We start from the raw sequence: 16,756 nt of genomic DNA, 5'->3' as shown, positions 1-16,756 counted from the left end.
GTGGGGCTGCTATCCTGGCTATTCCCTCTCCAGCAATCTGCTGCCTCTTGGGCAACTCCGGCCCATCCCCCAGCAGCTGTTGCATGTCTCTCTGAATCCTCTCTGGCTTCTGAGAGGTAATTGCCTGGGCTGTCCTGGCGTCTGGAGCCCCTGGCTTCTCTCGGCACACTACCGGCTGGCCGGGCACACCTCCCTGTCCCAGGGAGGAAGGGAGGAAACCCTGACACAGAGATTCATCTGATAAGAAGGGGAGCTGGTCTTGTGGTAGCAAACATGTTCCCCCTTGCTAAGCAAGGTCTGCCTTGTTTTGCATCTGGATGGGGTGACTACTTTAGAGCACTGTAAGATATTCTCCTTATGGGATGGAGCCACAGCTCAGTGGTAGAGCATGTGCTTTACATGCAGAAGGTCCCAGGTTCAGTCCCTGGAAACATCTCCAGGTAGGGCTGGCAAAGACCCCTGAGCCTGAAACCTTGGAAAGCCGCTGCCAGTCAGTGCAGATAACCCTGAGCTAGATGAACCAATGGCCTGACTCGGTAGAAGGCAGCTTCCTATGTTCATAATGAGAAAATCATTAATGGTAGACAAGATCCCCTCAAAGCCTGACCACAGTTACTGATGGCTCCATATGTCTCCCCGTGGAGACATATGGAGCTGCTGTGTGTGTTCCACAGCACCATCTCAGATCACAAAGGACAACAAGGAAGCCCACAGATCTGGGGTCAGGTCTCAGCAAGGGTCAGGCCCTAGATGGCCAGGATCCAGAACCAGAGAGTAGAGTTGGCTCTCCTCTGGCCAATCCGAAGGTGATGCATGGCCCCACCCAGGCAGGAGTCAGGATTCAAGGCAATAGCCAGCAACTGGAGGAGGGGCTGTGCCAGCATCCCCCCAGCAGTCACTCAGACTGAGGAGCAAGCACTGTGTGGTTCAGGGCTTTATAGGGCCTGGTAGGCAGAGATTAGCCCTTGGGGGCTCAGTTGACAGCTTGTTCAGGCAGTACTGCAGCCTAGAGGGCAGCCTAGAGGCACACCGCTCCATCTCCCAGGCATACTGTGCAACCAGAGCCCTGGAGTCTGACTGCTGAGAGACCTCGTTCAAAGCACACACATGCAAACACAACACCACCTGAAACCTGGCTGCTGTCCTTGGTGACTTGAGTGGAGTGTGTGCCCAAGAACTTGCTCTGGAATCTTGTGCAGTACTCAGGCTCTCCTTAGGAGAAACTCCAGGGATAGGGCTCCCTAAAGCTAGAAAGTAGGCGCATTGCAGCCCAATCCTGCAAGGTGCTAGGGCCACTCAGGAACCGAAAGGACGGGACTCTGTGGTTGCCTACACAAACCCAAAGCCCCCTTTATTGAGCCTTTAGAACAGGGCTGTTCAACCTCGGCCCGCCTGCAGATGCTGGCCTACAATTCCCATAATCCCTGGCTATTGACCACTGTGGCTGGGGATTATGGGAGTTGTAGTTCAAAAACAGCTGGAGGGCATAGGTGGAGCAAGCCTGCTTTAGAATGACGCCTATCTAGATTCCGATCTCTGTCCCTGGTCTTCATTTTGGTCTCTGCGTGTCCCACAATAAAACTCTTTCAATGATGTGGTTCCCCCCCCCACCGCCGCCGCCCACACACACAGCTGTACTTCTGTTTCTTACACACATTCAAAATGCTGCTTTTACTTTTCATGGAGGCAGCAGGAGGATCAGCCCCACTCACATCATGTGGGCTGAAGGCATGATCCAAGCTGATTTATGGAACCCTTGCCAAAAAAAAAAACCATATCAAAAGCTGACATCCAACCATCCAGAAAAGAGCCGTGTTTGCTTTTTGTTTTGCTTTCAAATTGCTTGGCAGGGAGAAATGGAGGTGACCCTGGTCAAAAGCCATTTAAAATGTCCTTTGAAAACCATCAAGAGAAGAAACAATAATAATAGCTGAAGGGTTACCAGCCAATCTGCTCTCTATTTGATCTGATTATTTTGGCTTGTTACATTCTGATCTGGTTGTCTCTGACATCAGCAAAATCATAACTTTAGCTGAAAATCATTAAAGAGGGCAAAGGCCAAGAAGAGGAGACTTGCGTGTGAGTAAGAGGGCCAGTGGAAGAGTGGCAAACCTTTGCCCCATTTTCTTTCTTTAAAGACTTACTCGACTCCTCTTCCAGCTGAGGATGGCTGATCTTGTGGTAGCAAGCATGCTGAGCAGGGTCTGCCCTGGTATGCATTTGAATGGGAGACTGCCTGTGTGAGCACTGTCAGATATTCCCCTTAAGGGATATCTGGGAAGAGCATCTGCATGCTTGCATACAGAAGGCTCCAAGTTCCCTCCCTGGTATCTCTGGTATGGGACCGAGAGAGACTCCTGCCTGCAACCTTGGAGAAGCCGCTACCGGTCTGTGTAGACAATACTGAGCTAGATGGACCAATGGTCTGACTCTTCCTTCCAAATCAAACAAACAAACAAACAAATGGACATGGAATGTATTAAATGTTCAAATGGCCATTGACCATTCAGAAATTCCATGCATTCCTATGGCCTTTTGGAAGGAACCAGGGCTTTTCAGTGGGCATTCACTGTCATTCATTTTAGTGCATTCCCTGGAGCATCATTCCCTAGAGCGTTCCCTTTTGCATGCAGAAGGTCCCAAGTTCCAAGCTAGGTGGACCAAGGGTCTGACTCTGTACATGGCAGCTTCCAGTGTTCCTCCTTCCAAATGGCCAATGTATTGGATTTCCAAATGGCCAATGGCTTTTCAGTCGGCATTCCCTGTCATTCATTTCAGTACATTCAGCTTCAAAAGCCACACGTGAGTCGCGCGCAGCAGCATGAGATCTTTCCTCCAGTTGTACATGCCTTGTTGTCATAGAGGTCCACCCACCCTCATGTTTGTGTAGTTCCTTTGCAAGTGGAGGAGTGCCCACGAGAGATGGTGCTGTCACCTCTTTCTGAAGCCTCCCATGGGTTCAGCACGCTCTGTTTCTCTTTGCAACCTTCAACAGCAGACCCAAAGAAGGGCTCGATCCATTACATGTGCACTCCTGCAAGCACAGCAAACAGGAAGCCTCTACGCTACTTCCTGTCAGCACGTCTTAGCCCATGGAAGGGCGGGGCAGTCAATAATTGTTGGGTGTTTCATTTCTTCTCTGCAGAAGCCCAACGGCGTCCATACTACGCAGATTACTCGCCTGTTCGGAGATACATCCACACGCTCTGCACCAGCCACTATCTGGATCTCTTCATCACCTTTATCATTGGTGTCAATGTCATCACTATGTCAATGGAACACTTCAACCAACCCAAGGTATGGGCAGTGCGCCTTTCTTGCAGAGGGAAGGGCCATAGCTCAGAGGCAGAGCACCTGCTTTGTATGCAGAAGGTTCCAGGTTCAATTCCCAGCATCTGCAGTTAAGCCAGGATCTTGGGCAAATGCATGGTAGGGGTTTGCACGGACCGTGGTTCGTGCAGTAGTCTGAATTCGGACTGGTTCGTAGTCCGGCAGACCGCTTCAGCCAAATCTCAAACTGGTCTGGCAATCAAGACATTGTGCTAAATACAACCCAGAGCTGAGGAAACAGATATGGCTGTGGCATTAGGACAGATACGAAATCTCATAGCTTTTTTTAGCTACAGCTAAACATTTATTGAGGCTTTGCACTGTTCTCACGCGCCTGGGTTGGCTGCGTGTGAGAACCGCCAGGACTGGTCCCAATCCCAGAAGGGCAGGACCGCCTAGCCCAGCTTTTCAACCCGGCTTTTAACCGGGGTTAAAGACTTGAGCGAGCCTTTTAATCTGGGATCATGTGTTTGCTGGGGATGCGTTCAGCCCCAGTGGATATAGAGATGGGGGGCTTATGGCTCCCATCTCCTGGGGGAATCCCTCAATGCACTGTGCATGTCATTGTGGGATATCTGGAGGCTGGAACCGGTCTCCAGAGCTCCGTGCTGTGCCACATAGTGTGGATCATCTGGAAGCACAGTCCACTCTCCCAGCAATATTTCATCAATTCTCGGGGAGGGGAGTTGGACCAGCCTCCCCGCTTGCCCCCTGCACCCGCCCGTTCATGTGAATGGCCCCATTGTGATGTCGACCATGGACCTCACAAAATCATGGAACAATGTATGCTGGTTGTGGTGGTCAACTGGATTGGGAAGGGAGGAACTGTGGAGAATCTCTCCCAGGGGGTGTCCCTCCCAAGGTATTGTGGCGCCTGAGTCACGGAACCACATGCTGCTTTGCCCCCATGGCTGGAAGCAACTCCTGCAAAGCTTTGGAACTGGGATGGGCCACTGTGCGAAACAGGATGCTGGACTAGATGGGCATTCTTGGGCCTGATCCAGCAGGGCTGTTCTTATGTTCTTATGGGGTGGGAGGGAGGGAGGCTGCCTCTTCTCACCTTGTGATGTTTATAAGCTTTGCAAGACATGTGAGGTGAGGCTCTCCTTGCAAAACCTGCGAGCATCAGATCATTCCCAAAAAGCTGCTCCAGTGGCTGAAGCAGGGGGGGATTTTGCTGTCCTGCCCGTGTCTCAAGTATCTGCTGCCTGAGGCAACTGCCTCACCTTGCCCCATGAAAGGACCGCCCCTGATAGCACCCTGTCATGAACTTCTGATTCCTTGCAGTCGCTGGATGAAGCATTAAAGTACTGCAACTACGTGTTCACCATCGTGTTCGTATTTGAAGCCGTGTTGAAGCTGGTAGCATTTGGATTCCGGAGATTCTTTAAAGACAGGTTAGACATTCCATGTGAAAATCCTCCCTGTTGGGGTAAAAACCCTGTAGTTTTGCCCGGGAACTAAATCGGGCACTACTGCTGACCACAAAGGGGCACTGCTGGAAAATAAGCATCTTTCAGTGCAGACAACAAGGTCCTGGTGGCCAAACTGCAAGCCAGGGATACAGCAAAAGCGGTAGCACCATCACATAGCATAATTGGTCCCGCGGCGTGGTCTGAAGGCACCTGATGCAGCCACCTTGCTGAAGCTAAGCAGGTTTAGCTCTGGTTAATCCCTGGATGGAAGACCGCTTGGGAACTTCATGGACGCTGCCTTGAGTCCCGTGGTGGAAGATGGAGACGCCACAAGGAGCTTGTGGTGGCAGCAAAAAAGGTGGAGCTGGGGTCAGCCTCGGCACTCCTCCCTCTTTCAGATTTTGAGCTAAGGAGAAAGTGTGGCTCAGCCTAACGTAAGACTTTCCCCACACTTTTCATGAACAGTAAGGAAGTGTTTATAACCACACTTTCCATTTTCGTTCCTGTCAAGTTTTTGCAGTGCCATTTGGTCCTGCTGTTTTGATGATTGTTTTTATGGAGTTGCATTGCGTTTGCTGTTTTGATTGTTAGCCACGGTGTGGGAAGTGTTCATAGAAAAGCAAAGTATACATGTTTGGCCGCAATGAAAAGTACATAGGGTGAGCCTAGTCCTCCACCCTTTCTGTGCACCAAAGACTAAATGCAAAGTATTTGGTGCCTTTAAGATCCTATGCCTCCCCTGATGACCTCACCCCAAACAGCTCTGTTATTCCTCCTCATGGTCTCTTTCTCCCCTCTCAGATGGAACCAGCTGGATCTCGCCATTGTTCTCCTGTCAATCATGGGCATCACCCTGGAGGAAATTGAAATGAATGCTGCGCTCCCCATTAATCCCACCATAATCCGCATCATGAGGGTGCTCCGAATTGCAAGAGGTGAGTCTTGGGGCTGGCCGGGTGTTTCTGTGAAGACAGGAGGCTTCCTTATGCTGTGCCAGACAGCTGGCCCATCTCCCCATGTTGTCTGCTCTGACGGGCGGCAGTCTTCCTCTGCGCTGCTTCATGATTTCTTTAACTGAAGGTGTTTGGGATTGAATTTGGGACCTGCTGCATGCAAAACAGATGTTCTGCCACTGAGCTGTGAGCCTTCTCCTGAATCTATGAACTGCTTGATGCTGACTCAGACCCTTGGTCCATCTAGCTTAGTGCTGTCTACATTGGCTAGCAAAGGCTCTCCAGAGTTTCAGGCAATGAAGGGTCTTTCCCAGTCCTCCCTGGAGATGTTGAGGCTTCTGCACGCAACACAGGTGCTCTACCACTGAGCTACAGCCTTCTCCTCAATCTGTCTTCTCCTGAGTCAGCTTCTTCTGTCTTCTCCTGAATCAGACCCTTGATCCTTCCAGCCCAGGATGTCTGTACTTTCTGGCAGCAGCTCTCCAAAGCTTCAGGTCTTGGTCTTGGACAGTCCTATCTGGAGATGCTGCCAGATTGAACCTGGGACCTTTTGCATGCTCTACTACTGTGCTATAGCCTTCCCCCTAAAAGCTTCAAGACCCCCCAACTTCCACCATCTCATCATACACACACACACACACACACACACACACACACACACACAATGCCATTGCAACTGGCAAAATGGTACCCCTCAGAGCTCTCCAGAGCAAACCATGATGTCTTTCCTTCAAGGGTTGGTTGACATGACCCAGCTAGTGCATGCAGTTCACTGTAAGCAACCCTGGAATGGGAGCAGCAGCAAAGGTCTTCAGTCACTCATAGGCTGAACTCTGTTGGAGCTTTCAGACTACCACTCTGCTTGACTGACAAATACATGATCTGGAGTAGCCTAACCTAGCCCAACATCCAAGCTTCCTGTGACTCTGTCTGGATTCTAGGGTGGTTCTATCATCCGCTCTACTCTTGAGCAGAGTTGTCTTTTTCTGATCACTTGATGAAATTATTAAGGATTAAAAAGAGGCTCAGGCCAAGGGACCATCTAGCCCAGGATTCTGCTCTCAACAGTTGCCGAGCAGAAGTTTCTAGAAAGCTTCCAAGCAGGGGAGGAAAGCATCAGCCTTCTTTTGCTGCTTGCCTTTGATCTCTGGTATTGAGAGGTATACTGCCCCTGTATATGGAGGATCCGTTGTTAACTCCATTTTGCTTTTGCTTTTGCTTTTTAGTCCTGAAGCTGCTCAAAATGGCCACAGGAATGCGAGCATTGTTGGACACGGTGGTTCAAGCTCTCCCCCAGGTAAGCCTGAAGACCAGCTCCATCAGGACAAACCAGCTTTGACTCTTTCCTTGGGGAATATGGTTTTCTCTACATACTTTGTTGTTGTAGTTTCTAAACAGACAGCTGGTTTTCTAAAATTGTAGAGTTGGAGTTTCCACCAGTGCAGAAATTTGCTCCTATCAAAACATTGAAAGTTCTGCTATAATGCAAGAATGATGAGCTAGATGCCAGCACATGTGACAAGTTTCTTTCCTAGAATCCCTAAGGATGTGTTTTGAATTTGAGAGGAGTCAAGTATGAAACTGAGGGCGAACATTTAACTTTTAAATACTGGTCACAGTGGTACTTGACCAGTAATGTGAATCCTCCTGCCTTGCCAATTCATTTGTACATATCTATTCCAGCAAATCAAGTGATGGGTCCCCTGCCCCTCTTGTCTGTCCTTTTCCTGCAGCACATGTGCAGTTAGCAATGGATCCATTCCTCTCTTATTTTTAATGAATATTTTAAACATTTTCCAAAACTGCTCTTGCAATTAGACAAGACACAGGCCCTAGCCAATTATCACCACCTATAACCAGCCTTCCCCACTCAGCTTGAGATGTTTCCAAATAAAACTGGTAGAACATGTTCTCCCCCCCCACACACACACACACAACTCACCCTAGAAGGGGAAAAGGTATGTTTGGGTTGAATGCAAGGATGGCACCTTCAAATCCTCCTCCTGCAGGTCTAAAGATGTTATATGTTTCTTCTCCTCAGAGCAGACTTTTGCTTGCTATAACTGCAAATGTAGGGATAATCTGACATGCCCCTTCCTGATTTTCCTTCCCTGTTAGCAGGGACTTTTACACACATGGCTTTTAGCTGGCACCCCATATGGAATTGAGGGTGCAAGTCCGCATATCAGCTGGATTTACCCCAAAGTCCCTGTGAGCTATCAGGGACCAGTACACATCCGATTCAGCTTTTCCTCAAATTGCTGCTGCGCATTCTAGCTTGGCCCAAATTATGTCCGGGGTAAACAAATCCTCTTTTTGCGGCAGCTTTTTTTCCTCTTTTTTTGGACAAACCGAGCTTTCTGGAATGCCCCGCCGCTGCTCCCACGATGTGTAGAGGGGCCATTGCCAGTAATTCGGCTTTTTTTCAGAACTCGCCCTTTCGCAAGGCTAAATGAAGGGGAGTTTGGCAGCTGTGTTGGGTATGGGTCTGCTCTGGGCGATTTGCCCTCAGGTGTTGGGTCTGCTCTGGGCGATTTGCCCTCAGGTGTTGGGTCTGCTCTGGGCGATTTGCCCTCAGGTGTTGGGTCTGCTCTGGGCGATTTGCCCTCAGGTGTTGGGTCTGCTCTGGGCGATTTGCAATTGCAGGCGCTGGAGGGAGGGGTTGTGGCAGACCGGTGACATTCTGTGGAAGGGGAGTCCAGAAGGGGAGGGGGAGGGAGACATTCCTGAGTTAAACACAAGCCTTGCGAGTGCTGCTAGTCTTTTTAATTCACATATGAGTCTCTGGCTTCATCTTATTGAAGCCTGGTTGCCATCGGAACATGGGCTTTACATAGCAGATGTTGTTGGAGGATGCCTGGAACTTAACAATGGAGACTACAGGTTTGGTGCAACCTGAGCCCTTTGTGTCTTAGCTGATTCCAGGAGGCTGCATTTTTCTTCATCGCAGAGAGAAAGCAATGGCTTCTACTTGAAACTTCCATGGCCTCTTAAATGGTCTGGGGTGTCAGGGAGCAGGGGGCGTGAGGTGATGAAGGCAGTCACACAGGCAAGTTCGTTATAAAAATCAACAAAGATTGAGGTGCGATTCGGCAGGTCCGGGTTAAGCGTTCTGTTGTCTGATCCGGCTGCTTGGCAACTTGTCTCGCCGGTCTTCCGCAACCAGCTGTCAAACTAACCAAAAAAAAAGGTTTCTTGCCTCCTCCTCTGGGATGTGATTGGTTGGAGACAAAACCCGGAGCGAGCTGTGGGAATGCAAACAGGAAAAAGATCCACAGGGACTGCTGAGAAGAACCGACCTTATGTGAACACCCTATCTAATCACCCGAATTAAACAGCTGTGAATCTACTCCGAAGCAGATTCACTCTTTGGATACCCAAAGCATGAAGCCTTGTCTGAATATCTCCCAGGTGACAGAACTGGGGGCGGGGGCACATTTTGGCAATGTTGAGGAGTGTGTGAAAGGTGAGCAAAATACGAGGGCCTCATCAGCAGAGGCAGCTCGTCTCTCACTGACTGGCAGTCATCATGCATTTCCCATAAGCCCCCTGGGAATAGCACTGTGCCTTTGACATCATTCCCAGGGGACTTCTGGGGGGGGAACTGGTGGCCACCATCTTGACCCCGAATTTCTCATAGTTGAATTCTAGGCTTTGTTCTAGGACAGGGCCACTTCCAGCTCTTTGAACTGTGGCTGGGATAAAAATTGGCTTAGGATCATTGCTTTGCCATTTAAAATTCCCTGAACTCGACACCCAAGTTAATGAATAGAAATTGCACCAATCAAAAAGATCTAAAGCTTATTCTTTAAAGGAAGGAAGGAAGAAAAAACCTCTGTGGAATGCACATTAATGAAAGGCAGACAAAGACACCCCTGCTTTGTCTCTGGAATGCAGCTCGACAGATGTTTTTGTAGCAAGAAATATGCAGAAAAAAACTCCCCGTTCTCTGCTTCATTCCACTGGAGGACACAGCCGTGGTTTGCTGTTGTCAAGGAGCTTTAATTCTTCCAACATAATGCAACGAGGGATGAAATTAATACCTCCGCAAGAAAAATGCTTTTGGAAAGATGCCCACAGATGGAGACTGGAGTCAGGAGACTGCCACGCAGGTGTCATGCCACACACAAAGACATTATGCCCGCTGAGTAGTGGCACATCATGTTCACAGTCCTACCCTGGAATAAAAAGGGTTACTTACGAGAAGGGCTGAACAAAAAGGACTTCGGCCTATATTTCAGAGGTGGCCAAGCTAAGGCTCTCCAGCTGTTGTTGGACTACAAGTCCCATCGTCCCCAACTGCAATAAATTTCAAGGGGAAAAAGCACGTTGCTAGACCTCAAGGTTTCATAAAAAGGCCTGGGAGTATGTCAGGCAATGCCTGAGCAAAACGTAGACACCAAGAGAGAATGTGACAGTAGTGATGGGAGATTCCTCACCCCAACTCACATCTGGTCGTCATGGAAATAAGCGAATCCAAATTCCCAAGCCCTCTCTCACCCACCTACTTACTCATTTCAAACCTATGTTCCTTCAACCACCACCCCCTCCCACCACACTTATGGGGACAATAGTGTGTAGCTATAGCAGGAGGCCACAGGAAAAGGAAAGGTAGGGGAAGGTCTTTCCCTTCTCCAACACCTGCCATATAGTGTAACATTCCCCACAGCCAGGCCAAAATAGTCACTGGGAAATATAGTTTTCCCAGGGGCTACTGCCATGTGCAAAGCTATTTGCACAGCTTTGCAGACTGGCACACTGCTTCAGTCCAAGGAAAACATTACAGCCCCGTGAGTTCTTTTCAGCGTAGGCTGTAATCCAAGTTGGAGAAAACCTTCCCTGTCTGCATTTTTCTTAGAAAAAGCAGGGGAAACTCAACAGAGACCACCCCCTCTGCAACATCCCAGGGATCCTGGGAAATACAGTTTTCCCAAGGCTCCTCCCTCGTATGTTCGCCAGGCACCTTGACAGGATATTGCTCATTACTAGTCCAGGGGTGTTCGTGGAATTGCAGTGCCTTGAATACTTCCTCCACAGTGACAGCCCAAGACACAGCTTAAAAATGCAAATGAAGTGGCACATTTAATTTGGATAGTTTATACAGGGAGCAAATCTCCTCGGTCCAGGATTTCCGTGTATTGCTTATTTGTCCACACTCGGAATGTGCCTCAGGCAAATTCTACTGTTGCTCAGCACGCTCGGCTGGGAAGAGAAATGGCTGGTCCCATTACATGCCACATCCTGCTATTAAGCAGTCATATTTTGGAACCATCAAACTGCCTCGCTTCTCCCTCCCTTCGCGTTTGCCGAGGATTCCCAGCAGGAGAGCAGCCATTTGCGGCTTTACTCAGTCACCCGGAGGCCAGCAGAGCAAGGACTGCCAGTTATTTTTGAGGGGATAATACCCGCATCCATTTCTCGGAGTCTCATCAAGCAAAGGGTATAAAGGGATCTGCTTTGGATTATCGGGCCATCCATCAAGCCTGCTTGCTTTTCCTGGCAGAGAGGCACCCATGGTATGATCGCACCAGCATGGGGGCACAGGGACATAGGAAACAGCTTTATACCATCTAGCTCAGTGGTTGTCTACACTGGCTGGCAACAACTCTCCAAGGCTTCAGGTAGGAGTCTCTGGAGATGCCTGGGAACCTTGCACCTTCTGCACACAAGCATGCAGACCAATTGCACTGTGATTTGTAGAGAGGAGAGCTGGTCTTGTGGTAGCAAGCATGACTCGTCCCCTTAGTTAAGCAGGGTCTGCCCTGGCTGCATATGAAAGGGAGACTTGATGTGTGAGCACTGGAAGATATTCCCCTCAGGGGATGGAGCCGCTCTGGGAAGAGTATCTAGGTTCCAAGTTCCCTCCCTGGCAGCATCTCCAAGAAGAGGGCTGAGAGAGATTCCTCCCTGCAAGCTTGGAGAAGTTGCTGCCAGTCTGGGTAGACAATACTGAGCTAGATAGGCCAATGGTCTGACTCAGCATATGGCAGCTTCCTATGTTCCTATGTTGTTCCTGTGCAGATGCTCTTCCACTGAGCTGTGGTCTCATTCCCTAGGGGGTCTTATACCATGTAGCCTCCCATCCAAATGCAAACCAAGGCAGAGCGTGCTTAACAAAGGGGACAGGCTCTAGCCCCTTCCCTCATGAGCCACCAGCACAGTTTCCACTGCAAGCTAGCAGATAGGGGCTCAAGGTCGCCATCTAGGCTGCAATACCCACCTAGCTAAACTAATCTCAAATGGCCGATGGCTGTCTGAGCAACGGTTGAGGGACTTCTCTGGATGTGCACACACAGGAAGTTCTGTGTGACCAAGAGATGGGAAGCATGAATTGCCTTTATTTTGTATAGCTGTCATAAGTATGAAATTCTGCTTTCAGTCTTCAACGTGCCTGACTTCTTGTTTGAACTGCCTTCTTTCTTAGGTAGGAAACCTTGGCCTGCTTTTCATGCTCCTGTTTTTCATCTATGCTGCCCTGGGAGTTGAATTATTTGGAAAACTTGGTGAGTCGGCCCCGCTTGCTTGCTTGCTTGCTTGCTTGCTTGCTTGCTTGCTTGCTTGCTTGCTTGCTTTCCCACTCTCCCCACCCCTACCCATTCCACTGTGATGCTCTGGGAGAGGGCTTCCCAAGCTTGGGTCTCCAGAGGCTGTTGGACGACAACTCCCAAGGGCCTTTAGCCACTGTGGCTGGGGATGATGAAAACGGCTGACCATGGTCCATTGAGCTGGTTGGAGCAAGCGCTGGTTTTCTGAGACCACTTTCCCTGAGTGTTGGCTCGCTGTGTCCATCCCGCAGACTGCAGCGAGGATAACCCTTGCGAAGGCCTGAGCCGGCACGCGACCTTCAACAACTTCGGCATGGCCTTCCTCACCCTCTTCAGGGTGTCAACCGGGGACAACTGGAACGGGATCATGAAGGTGAGCGCTCTGCATCCGTTTCCTGCTCAGCACCCTACAGTCTGGACGGCACCGGGTGATGTGTCTGGGGACGGCAACAGAAGCATGGGCCCCTGGATTCTGACTGGGGGGAATTATGGGAAATGTATTGCACCCATTTTAAAACGGCTTAATTGGTTTCTGGTTGACCCGTGTGCTCATGCTGAGCTAGAAAAAAAGACAAGTAAGTAGAAGGCACGTGGCAGAGATATATAAAATAGTCCATTGATGCTACACCTTTGGTGTAATCCAGCAAGCCATTGCATACATTCTCCTGTCCTTCCCTTTTCCAGGACACCCTCCGGGAATGCCACCGGGATGACAAGCACTGCCTGAGCTACCTGCCCGTTATTTCCCCCGTCTACTTTGTCACCTTCGTCCTCATTGCCCAGTTCGTGCTGGTCAACGTGGTGGTGGCCGTCCTGATGAAACACTTAGAGGAGAGCAACAAGGAGGCCAAGGAGGATGCCGAGATGGATGCCGAGATTGAGCTGGAGATGTCCAGGGGGGTCAACACCCCAGTGAGGGCCCCGGATGGCAGCCAGGCGGCGTCCAAGGCAGGCTCCCCTCTGCTTGTGCAGCATCGGGCACTGGTAAAAAAGCAAAACTGGCCATCGTGAATCTCCTTCCTGAGGGTGTGGAAGTGGCACGGGTGGCCCCACCTAGACACAGGTGACCCCACGGCTTGGCTGTGGCTTGTCAGTCAATTTGTGCACGCATGCACGCACACACACACACACACACTCCTCTTTGGCTGTGCCCAAGTTTTCATCATAGTGGGTTCAAAAACATTTCTCTCTAAATAAATGTTCTCATGAGTGTACTTTTTGTCTCTAGGGCTTATCTCATTAGTTTAGTTTATCTCTTGTGAATCCATCTCATAAGTGATAGACTCCTGTGAGATAGACTCGAGATAGTTTGATGAGTTGACTGATTAGATGAGATCTTAAAAGACAGACTTTTATGAGCTAAACTAAGCTCATGCACAGTGTTCTCTCTGATTTTTTTTCATCTGTGTGTGGAATGAGTATTGTTCTGGGTGGCAGTGTCAAGGCAGTGTGTGTGCATGTGTATTCAGAGGGGGGCCTTCCTGATTCAATCAGAGTGGGATCTAAAATGAACTGAGCTTAACCTTGCCTCCTCACCAGCTGTTTCACCTTGTTCTGAGGTTCCGTTGCCTCCAAGTCCATCCTCTGCAAGGGTATGTGTGTGCAGCAAAATAGTCACCCACCCCCTGGAACTTAATCCAGATGTTTGTAGATGCCTTTTATCCCCTTCCACTGATGCATTTTATCTCCCTAATTTTGCACCTCAAGGAGGCTCTGAATTATGAGGATGTGTCTCTAGCCATCCCCAACTTAGATCTGCTGGAGAGAGGGGAGGATCCCTTGATGGCGTATGCATCCTTCCGCTCTTCTCCTCGCCACCACCTCCCGACTCCTTCCCACAGAGCTGCAGGCGGAGAGGCCGAGGTGACTGTGTGAACTCGCCGTGGCTTCTGCATCCTTCCTCCCATCTCGCTTCAGTGCTGTGCGGCTCAGCGGGGGTGTGGTGGTCGCGTCCGTGTGGCACCATTGTCCTTTCTCTCTGTGGCTTTGCAGCTCAAAACAGTTTGTGCCGTCGGCCTCCTGTCTCCTCTTGGCAGGCCTCTGCCTCGATGCTAGCTTGACATATCCCACAAATGGGTTGCAGAATTTGCTCCAGAATATGGCTGCAGAAAGCCGATGGACGCTCATCGCTCCAATTCTATGGCTTAGTGCAGTAGTCCCCAGCATTGGATCTTCAGATGTTGTTGGACGACAGCTCCCAAGGCCATTGTGCCTGAGGATGATGGGAGTTGTAGTCCCACATCTGCTAACATCCCCTGCTAACTGAGCAAAGAGGCATCTTTTTAGCGTGGTGATTCTCTTTATTTAGCAGGGGGAGAGCAACTGGCCCTATCCATCCCCAGCACAGCATCCCTCCAATGACTATCGCTGATATTAATCTTTTTTAGATTGTGAGCCCTTTGGGGGACAGGGAGCCATTCTATCTATCTATCTATCTATCTATCTATCTATTTCTATGCAAACCTCTTTGGGTACTTTGGTTGAAAAGTGGTATATATTTATTAAATATTCGCTGTACTGTATTTGTATCTGGGACTCAAGTTTGAGAACTCCTGGATTCAGGATTGCACTGGATCTGGTTCCCAGATTTATTCCAACACACATTATAATCAGCCTCAAAAAAAAAAAAATCACAACTATCAAGAGCCATTTTTAATTTGTGGGGTTTCCAGTTGTCCCATCCATCATGTATATTCCTTTTCAGGCTAGTCCCTGGAGCCCCATATTTAGGCCTGCCATGAGCTTTGTTGATGATCTTTGGTTTGATCTGGTTCCTCAGACATCCAGGGACCCTGGGTGAATGCCCGACCCTGCCAAATGCTGGCTCACAAGTCCCCTTCCTATTCAGACATGATGTTGGCAAGATAAAAGAGGTCATTGTCTTTCCTCTGCATCTAGCAGTCCCAAATTATACAATTTAAAAAGGGTTTGGGGGACGGGCAAAGCGCAGCTGCATGGAGAAGGCCTCCCCTCCATCTCCTCCAGCATCACCATCTGGGATGTGAGCCTTGATTAGCGTCAAAGTGAGAAATTGAAAAGGAGGTTGGCTTAGAGGCGAGCACTAATTGACATCTGCCTCCTGAGAGGCTGTGGAAGGCTCTGGCCAGGCAGTCATGTGGCAACCCCGGGCAGGCGGCCCCTTAACTTGAAGGGGGAAGGAATGGCCTTGTTCGAAGCCAGAAGGGATTCGAGAGTCGGAAATGAGATCCTGGTTTTGGCAGGTCGATGCAGGGAGAAATTATTCCTGATTTTCAAAGTCTTTTGATGACAGTTTTCTGTCGCAGGGAAGCAATGAAGTATTCAACTAAAGATTCCCCACCCACCCCGCAAAGTGGCTTGCAGTTAAAAAACAACAACATGAAAATGAGTAATTTTTTAAGAGCAACAGAAAAATTAAACAGTCGCAAGATATTAGAGCAAACAGGAAAACAGGCCCCCATCAACAGCTGGATCGGCTGGCAGCCATTTTGAGAAGGCACAGTGAGCCTTTCAAAATGGCTGCCAGCCAAGGCTGCTTCCTCCTCTGTCCGTTAGAGGAAACAGTAGTAGATAAAAATCAAAAGAGAAGTAAGGTGAGATCATAGGAAATCACCTTCTTGAGAGCAAGAGTGTAATGAGAGTTGAGGATGGGAGAAACCCCCATTAAAAGCTGGATCTGTCAGCATGCAGCCATTCTGAGAAAGCCCAGTGAGCCAAAAAGACCACTTCCTCCTCTGTCCAGCTAGCCACAATGGCCAATTCTCTCTCCCCATAACACATTTTGTTCCAGCCATAGTAGTTATCTTCTGCAGTGTGGTGTCAAAGACTCATTTCTCATAAAAGATGCAACACATTTTTTTTTTTAACAAAAAGAAAATATAGACTATAGCACTGCTGTGAATGTCTGTTCTGTGAAAGTATTGTGTTCCGTCAAGGTCTTAAGTGCTGTGTGGGAATCCGCGTTGTGGGGCTTTATGGGCCTGGAGGGGAGAGGTGTGATCAGGTTTTCTTGTTCTGCTCTGTGGAAAAGTCAGTGTGTCTGCTTTGTTCTTTGGAGCTGTGTGGGACAGTGGGCTGATAATCTGGCCGTGGCCCTTTGTGGACCACTCAGAGTCACCCAATGTAAGGAGCAAAACTCTGGCCTTGTGGTCCTGTGAAGAGACGTTCTGTGAATGCCGTTTCCCAGACCATGTGTGTGAAGTGCTTGGAATTCTTGGGGGGAATGATAGCAACTGTAAACATGCAGAACCTCTGTGAGAAATTCTGCCGGTCTTCTTGAAACTCAGTTGGCTTCAGACTGCCTCAGAAGATTTATTCGAAGAGGTCCTTTTGGGGATCATGGCCAGGGGGTTAAGCAAAAGATGGGCAGGAAAAATGGGCTTTGAGGAAAAATTGAGAAGAAAAGAGGTGAAGCCATGCAGGTGTGCTCGGAGTGTGTAAGGGGCAGCACGGGAAAATGCATGGAGTTGTGGGAGAGTTCCAGATTGCCTGCACAAGGTCTCAGATTCTGTCCCCAGCAGCACCCCCAGGAGGG

At 49.4% G+C, this 16,756-nt stretch overlaps 1 protein-coding gene across 10 annotated transcripts in view; it reads left to right on the top strand.

The window, feature by feature from the left end:
- Positions 1-16,756, top strand: part of CACNA1H (calcium voltage-gated channel subunit alpha1 H) — a 485,794-nt gene that overhangs the window by 464,708 nt on the left and 4,330 nt on the right. For 9 of the 10 annotated variants that reach the window (XM_053276619.1, XM_053276616.1, XM_053276618.1 and 6 more), the window contains 8 exons: positions 3,146-3,297; positions 4,618-4,727; positions 5,547-5,680; positions 6,925-6,995; positions 12,123-12,201; positions 12,495-12,616; positions 12,928-13,227; positions 13,951-14,106. In XM_053276619.1, coding sequence (XP_053132594.1) covers positions 3,146-3,297; positions 4,618-4,727; positions 5,547-5,680; positions 6,925-6,995; positions 12,123-12,201; positions 12,495-12,616; positions 12,928-13,227; positions 13,951-14,106 — 1,124 coding nt within the window. The remainder of the gene's footprint in view (positions 1-3,145; positions 3,298-4,617; positions 4,728-5,546; positions 5,681-6,924; positions 6,996-12,122; positions 12,202-12,494; positions 12,617-12,927; positions 13,228-13,950; positions 14,107-16,756) is intronic. The other variant, XM_053276620.1, reaches the window with a different exon arrangement.

Source organism: Hemicordylus capensis, chromosome 13 (genome assembly GCF_027244095.1).
Source record: "Hemicordylus capensis ecotype Gifberg chromosome 13, rHemCap1.1.pri, whole genome shotgun sequence".
Lineage (NCBI taxonomy): Eukaryota > Metazoa > Chordata > Lepidosauria > Squamata > Cordylidae > Hemicordylus > Hemicordylus capensis.
The sequence above is the reverse complement of the archived record's forward strand: the minus strand, read 5'-3'. Positions and strand labels throughout refer to the sequence as shown.